An 8,163-nucleotide genomic window follows, 5' to 3' on the forward strand; every position below is an offset into this window, starting at 1 on the left:
TAGACTAATGGCACTTGCTACTCTGGGATAAGTTGGGACGAGTTTGCATCAAGAAAGCATCAGCTATAAGCGGTGACTGACACGCCTTTCTGGTAGGAAATACTTAGTTGTCCCCAATCTGGAATATCGAAGGAAAGGTTCTCGACGAAAATATACTGAACAAGTAGTAACTAAACCCTTCAGGGGAGTGAGTGAGTGAGTTTAGTTTTACGCCGCACTCAGGAATATTCCAGCGACGGTCTGTAAATAATCGTGTCTGGATCAGACAATCCACGCAATTTGGGAACCGATGACATGTGTCAACCAAGTCAGCGAGCCTGACCACCTGATCCCGTTGGTCGCCTCATACGACAAGCATAGTCGCCTTTTATGGCAAGCATGGGTTGTTGAAGGCCTGTTCAACCTACCTTCCCTTCACGGGTCAAACCATTCAGGGGAGTGAAAAAACAGTTAATGAACATTGTATAATGAAACGTGTAACTAGATACGTTATCAATGGGAAAAGCAGTTAACAGACACTGTTCAGTGTGGAGGTTTGATGAAAAAGGTAGACGTTTAATGAAAACGTGAATTCAGTTAGAGAACGCGTTTTAATAAGAACGTTAAGCCATTTAAAGAACATTGTGTAATGAGGGGGTTAAATAGATACACCAGACAAGAACACGTTTTAGTGATTAAGTTAAAGACACGGTATAATGAGGCGAGTAACAAGTTAAACAGCTCGGATTAATGAAGTAATGAAGAGGCTGACCACATACGCCAGACAAGGTAGCAGTTTCCGAACACGTTTTATTGAGGAAGTTAAACCAGTTAAAGAACACGTTTCAGTGAGGCACATAAACCAGTTTAAGAACACCGTTTAATGCTTAAGTCGAAACCCTTAACGAACAAGTTTATTGAGGAGGCTAACTGGTTAACAGTTCCAGCACAGATTTCAGTTAAATCAGTTTAAAAAATACATTGTTTAATTCGGAAGGTAAAGGGCGTAGTTTATTGAGGAGTGAACCAGATACAGTGTACGCCAGTGAGTTAGCAGTCCCATAACATCTAACGGAGAAGATTTTATGGAGTGTAAAATGTCATTGACGGTAAATTGAATTAACTGTCCGTTCTGACTTTGTCGTCATGCTTGTCGTCATTGAGCGAGTAGATGGGTTGATTGGAAGAGTATATTACGATGAATCAGCGTCAGCATTAGACAAACAAATACCATGAAAGCAGATCATACCCGCTTGCAAGCGGTCCTGGTTAACTGTTACAGGAATGAGATATATACTGAGGGGAAAACCTAAGGGATCGATGAAAGGGCAAGTGTTCCTTTATTTTCTCCAAGGTGTCTGTACTTGCTTTGTATAGCATAGTTTGTGAAAAAATGGAAAAAAATAAGGTAACGCTTGTGCTTTCAAGTTATTCCTTATTTTTTCCTCTGTATGTTTATGATGCAAAGTCTCTAGTCTCCAAAAGAAATAGATATTGGCACACTTGATTCTAAAGGAGGTGATCCCGTTACAATGGCGAGAGTGTCGGACACGTATGGGTTTAACTGATTATTTATATTTTGATTAATTGAATTAAATGAGGACTGTAATTAAAGTAAAGAGTCCCACGATACCCGTGTATATCTTGCAATATCTTTTAGCGGCATTTTGTCATAGATGTCCAAGATATTTATGGATTTTAGCTCTTTTGGTCACTTCACCTCCTGCAGGGATCTGTAATGATAAAACCATAAAATCTCTTGGACATGTATATCTTGTTAATGATTCTCTGGTTCTCAAAGCACTTAACCATTGAACTACTGTAAATTATTCATGGGAGATACATATTACTTGGTTTATGTTCCTCATTATGTATTAACGATAAACCGTTTTCGTGATGTTTAGGGAAAGATAGTATGATAACGGTATTACAGTTTCATATGTCTGACTGACCCTCATGCTATTTTTCTTAATTTCCAGTTGGCGTGAAAATTGTCTTTGGGAAACTGGTATCAAACTTTCGAATGAGGCCTTGTTTCTTTGAATTGTGTAATGTGAAAATGTCTTTTGTTTCAGGTAATTAAGAAACTAAATTAATAACAAAGAGTTGGACGTCACAGCAGTGGCCTTATTTTGGTTTGATATCTTTAGCTGTCAGTATTAATCCACCTGTTTTTCCTGAATCCATTCTGAATGGCATCACAAAGACATGTTCGTCAGGCGAAGGTACATGTTGATCGATTTCAGGTTCCTCAACATCAGTTCCTGAACGTGATCAAATCACGCATGTTGATTTCCGCGTATTGCTGATCCACGACTGCTAGTCATTATCTGGGCGCACTCACAGAAGGTTTCAGAACTCCTATAGACCTAATGGATGGATTTGTATGAATCCATACTCCTTTAATTACTAATTTCCGTTTTAATCGATAGACAATCGAATTATTCTTTGATTCGACGTTTTGTATTTAACAAAGATATCACCGATATCCATAATGTGCATTACTTATAGTCATATGGGGGTGGGGGTGTAGCCTAGTGCTTAGAGCGTTCGGTCGACGGTTCGGCATGGTTTGGGTTCGATTCCCCAAATCGGTACACAGCGGCGCCCCGTTTAATATTTCAGATGTTCACGGCGAATTAGTTAGAACGGATTAGGCAAAGCCGTGTTAGATGCATGTATACCAAGCAACGCCCCACACTGTCTGGGTTCCAGCCAATCAGGGTAAAATATGTGAACTCTGTTTCTGGTGTCCCCCGCCGTAATATTGCTGGTATATTGCTAAAAGCGGCGAAAACATAATCTCATTCGCTCACTTACATCCATGATGATATACCAGAGACAGCCCGAATATGCAGGATGATCAAGTCTAAGCTTATAAATGTATCAAATGTAAGCTCGAGTCACTAATGACCCGGTTTCGATTTCCCACATGAATACAATGTATGCAGCTGACATTTTCTGCGTTGTCCTCCGCCATGGAATGTCTGGCATTGTGCTCAGGACCCGTCAAACTTAGCTCTCTCACTCATCTTGTGGTTTGTTATGGGAGATGAATGTCACCGTGAGGAATCTTATTTGATACTTATGTATTGGTTTGGGGGGAAGGAAATGGACTGCGGACAGCGATTACGTAGATAGTTCCGTATATTTGGCTTTAACAGTGACAGTTCCTATGTATGTCAATATAGATAAGTAGTACTTTGTCCTGTCTGTTAGGTCATCTCATGTATATGATTGGTTTTGAACGTTATTTCTTTAGAGAATATTAAGTATATAGATTATCATATACAGATTAAAATATATGACTGCAGCAAAGGGGATTCGTTTGATGTTTGCATCGTGGTTAGGCTCATTGTCAGCTTAGGATCCAAGCGCCAATAGCGAATGGGACTTCTCCCAAAGGGGCGCTGCCGTGCCGAACCGGCAAAGAACTTGCCGGTCCATGTTACAACCCAACACTGCGGCCGTCTGCAGAACGACTGTGTTCCCAGCAGTAAATATGGGTACTCTTACAACCTACTTAAAGGCAAGACATCCAGAGGTTAGTGGTACGTCTGAGGTGTTTTCCTGCCTATTCCAAAGAAGAACTGTATTTTTCCACGATGCCCCCTACCACAAGCAATACGAAGACGGTAATAAAAGAGCGGGGAAGCTTGTAATGTATTATAGGTAAACAACTCTACGCATAAGAGATAGATCAGGTGGCCAACGGAAAAAAATATTCTGCTATAAATATTCGAATCAGGACCAAATGATCAACAGCACGAGCATCGAATTAAGATACAATGACATGTGTCGACCATGTTAGCGAGCTTGTACACCCCATTCTGTTAGTCGCCTTTCACGGCAGGCATGGGCTCCTGAAAAGGTCAATTCTAACTCGATAACTTCTCCCAGGAAACTTTGCCAAATCGATTAATATTATCATTTCTTAATGTCCATAATGCTACAAATCCAGTAAATAAGAAACAGTAGCAGTTACAACTACAACCAAAACAGCTGAGACGTGCTATTTGAACACAGAAACAAAGGAGCCATCTTCAATTCTATTAAGGTGCTATCTTCAACGTCCTTGCATCACAGTGACTTTTCTTTTGTTAGACGGCTTATGTATCTAAGTGATGGGTACAAATAGAAGACTTGTTATCCAGAAAAGAAGTTTCGAAACTATTTAAAGGAACTGGTCAGGAAAACTGTCTTACAACTCAGACTAAAAAGCAGGAATGGATACCATTTTGGACATAATGACAATCAGCATGATTGAGAGGAGTGCGAAGATATATTCCTTGCTGTCACAGAGGCTTACTCGTCATCGTTAGGCGGCTAGTTCTGACTTAATGGTCTTGACTTTTGCCATTAAAGCAAATCCAATTATGTGTCATGAGGCTAGATGATCTACTTAATGTCACCTTGGGGGGATCGCCTATTTTATCTCATTTTCTCTGCACTTTCGGGACTTTTCTTCTCTGTGCATTGTTCCATCTAAAGTGAAATACTACTTAAATACTGTTCGTTAAACAATACACACACACACACACACACACACACATACATACATACATACATGCATACATACATACATACATTCATACATACATATCAATCTCATTGTGCGTTACAGAACTACACCGTGTAAGCCTAAAACACATAACAGGTGTAACGAGTGAACAAGATGCATTGTGAATCATTTTACGACCTCATCAAACAGGGACAGCCTGTGACGTCCTAGTTAAGGTCATGCTGTCTACACCTCGCCATAAAGTATAGAAATACGGTGTTGTTAAAGTTTAAACTTAAAATTCGCATGTAAATACCATTTTCTTTTGAAACAAGGAATTGGAATTCAGTGTATCCAGAGTTGTTTGTGGTGTCTACTTTCACTTTCACACGAGAATAATTCGGATCCGCTGAAAAGTACGTCATTGTCTGATTTACGTTAATGAGATTCATGTTTCGGCATGAAAAAAAAAGTAAAAATGTTTTATTTTTATTGCAGATTCCGAAGTTTAAGGACGTCTTCCAATCTGTTCATCACCAATCTAGCTGTTGCTGATCTCCTTATGAGTTCAGTGGACTTCCCGCTGTTTGTTGCCTCCAGTTATTCTTCCAGGTGGATCTTTGGTTCAACAGGTAATTCATGCTGCGAATGCATGTGACAGTCAGTTGGCACATAACATCGACGTTTTATTTCATGTGTCCTTTGCTAGAGTTTACGATTGACATCCGTTCACGTATTTCGCAGTTATCCATTTTGTTGTAAGAGAGAGACCGAATTAGTCTTTGACGTTGACATCTGTTGGAGGAGCATGTGCACAGACGAAAAGAGAGCCGGTAGTCGATCTCACGATTATTGACTTCAGGCATGTGTAATGTACATAACCGTGGAAAATGTCAGGTCACCCGTTGGTCTTCCGTGCAACTAATTCAAATGGATGTCACGATTATAGGTCTGAGAGAGTCTGTCTGTTTCTCACTTTGGTAAAATGAATGAGCTATGGCGCAGAGCTAAAGGCCAAGCATCTTAAATAATCTATTCAAATCCTCAAATTCGATTGATGGAATAACACGTCCCAAGAGCCTTTATGTCAATGCTGACACAAGTTTGTTATGCGAACCAGCTAATGTTGCGTAAATGGACACATTAAGTCGTGTAGCGTTGTGACGCAAAGGCGAGAATTGTTGACAAAACAATTCGTGTGTCACCTAGACTTCATTCTTAGAGGTCGCCATCACCTATGGCGTATATTTGTTCGCTGCTCCTTGTAAATTGTGCTCATTTATTCGCATCGAATTCCTGATCCATGCCGTTACCGCAATGAAACAAACGTCATTCAAATGAAGATAGTCCATTCACCTGTCAAATCTCAAACTCCTCACCTGACGCTCTCATGTTTCAAGTTAACATCTCCCCACTTTAAAAAGTCAGTAATGCCCGAGACTGATTATTCGTCGCTTCAACGTTTTATATATACCAAAGAATACCGCTTATCTCCATAATGCACCTCACATACAGTCATGGGACCATTGGGGTAGCCTAGTGGTTTGAGCGTTCGCTCGTCACACCGAAGATCCTGGTTCGATTTCCTACATGGGTTACAATGTGTGAAGTCCATTTCTGTTGTTCTCAGCAGTGATGTTGCTGGAATATTGTTAAAAGCGGGGAAAAAATCGCACTAGCTCACTTACAGCCATGATGATTTATTGGTGACATAGAGGATGATCAAATCTAAGCTTATAAATGTATCAAATATTCACCGCGTAGCAGTAAATCTAAATTTTGTCTATGGTGAACCTGTTGGTGTCACTGAACACCACGCAGACATTTCGTCAAGTTGTTACTGACGAAGGGGTCCGACCAAACGTCTGTACATTCGATAGGAAAAAATGTTTTCAGTGGGATCACGCGACAAATCACGGTTCCAGGTTTTGGTTAAACCACAGAACGACGGTATGACAATAGCTTTACTCAATGAAAATGTTTATCAGTTTCCTCTTGTATTCTCATTTCTGAAATATATAGTTGGGAAAATGCATTTCGGTAAAGTTGTCATCTGTTCAACATTTTCATGAAAAACTTCTATGACACATTGTACAAGGCAGGTGATCCTGTTTTCAACGCAAGATGCAGCAAAGAATAAATAATTCCCCTAAAATCGATTTCACTGCTCACTTTGAATGTATTCCGTTGTACGCAGAACATGGTTGTCTTATGTCACTGGTTATATTTTTAACCTTGCACCTGTGGCCTTTATGCTGAATTCTTAATCTTACGAACTGAATAATCATAAAATGTTTTGTTTTATTTTTTTCAGTTTGCCTGATGTATGGAGCCACTACTGGCGTCGCTGGGTTGGTTACAATTAATACTCTGGCTGCTATATCTCTGGACAGATTTACAGCTGTGGTGACTCGACTGAACCCTCGTCATGGACTTTCCAAAACAAAGACAATTATATGCATTGTCCTCATCTGGGCATACTCCGGGGCTTGGGCGTGCGCACCTTTGTTTGGATGGAGTAAGTACATGCTGGAAAGAATTGGAACAACTTGTACATTTGACTACCTGACCCAAACGTGGAAAAACCGATCCTTTGTTTTGTCAATCCTCGTGGGCAACTTTGTTCTTCCGCTCAGTATCATCATCTATTCCTATACAAGGATACTGACAGCAATGGCCTCTATACGGAGAGGACTACAAAGCCATTCTGCAGAAATCTCAATAGGAACTCGAAGACAACGGTACTTCTTCAAGGCCGAGGTGAAAACAACCATTATTGTCATCGTCATCATCCTCTTTTTCTGTCTTTCATGGATGCCGTATGTTATCGTGGCTTTGATTGGTCTATTCGGAGACCAGTCGGTCATCACACCACTGACCGCAGTCATTCCAAGCATTGTGGCCAAAACCTCCACTGTATCTAACCCTATCCTCTACTCAATCAGTCATCCGAAAGTACGAAAGAGGATCAAACGACTTTTCTCTTCTGTGTTCAGACAAGGTTCTCTGAGGAACTCTAATAATAGCCCATCACCATCGCAGGAGGTTCCCCAGTTCTTTCTTTAAACTTGATAAACGAGTGAGTGAGTGAGTGAGTGAGTGAGTGAGTGAGTGAGTGAGTGAAAGGTATATTTCAGCATGATCATTTTTCAGCATTGTCAAAGAGACAGAACAAGTATTTTGAAATAATGAAGGTTCTGAATGTATTCTGAAGCGTAATCTTAACCTTACATACGTTTCGACTATTATATTGAAATACTTTCAAGATTTTTATTTTCCTATTATATTTAGAACCTCGTTTCTTGGAATGTTGTCATAACTTTCAAACATCGAACAAATACTAGTCACAACGAATATATTGTGATGCAATTTTGAAATTTATGATGCACCTTCAGGAATTGGTACAGAGAAACAGAACACGAGTGGCTATATCCTATTCACACAATGCCTTTGGTTTGAAAACGAAAAAATCTTGATTTAATATACCTGAGACTGACTTCCCTCAAGTTAATGTGTGACTGCTCCACCTCATTCTCTGAAAGATATTTTTGTCACATTTTGTATGTACCAATTATCTAAATTGTTGTCAATAGTTTTCATGTTTTCCAAGATGTATAAAAGGTATTGTATCTATCTTGCCAGTTAGTTTGGTCACATATACAAGTAATGTTTAAACTGTAATC

General features: G+C 39.8%; 1 protein-coding gene across 1 annotated transcript; it reads left to right on the forward strand.

Moving 5' to 3' along the window:
* The first annotated feature begins 3,366 nt into the window (after positions 1-3,366).
* Positions 3,367-7,546, forward strand: LOC137283219 (rhodopsin, GQ-coupled-like). Its single transcript, XM_067814655.1, has 3 exons — positions 3,367-3,485; positions 4,979-5,112; positions 6,795-7,546. Exons 1-3 carry the CDS (start codon positions 3,367-3,369, stop codon positions 7,544-7,546), a joined length of 1,005 nt encoding a protein of 334 aa, XP_067670756.1.
* Positions 7,547-8,163: the final 617 nt, after the last annotated feature.

Source organism: Haliotis asinina, chromosome 5 (assembly GCF_037392515.1).
Source record: "Haliotis asinina isolate JCU_RB_2024 chromosome 5, JCU_Hal_asi_v2, whole genome shotgun sequence".
Taxonomy (NCBI): Eukaryota; Metazoa; Mollusca; class Gastropoda; order Lepetellida; family Haliotidae; genus Haliotis; species Haliotis asinina.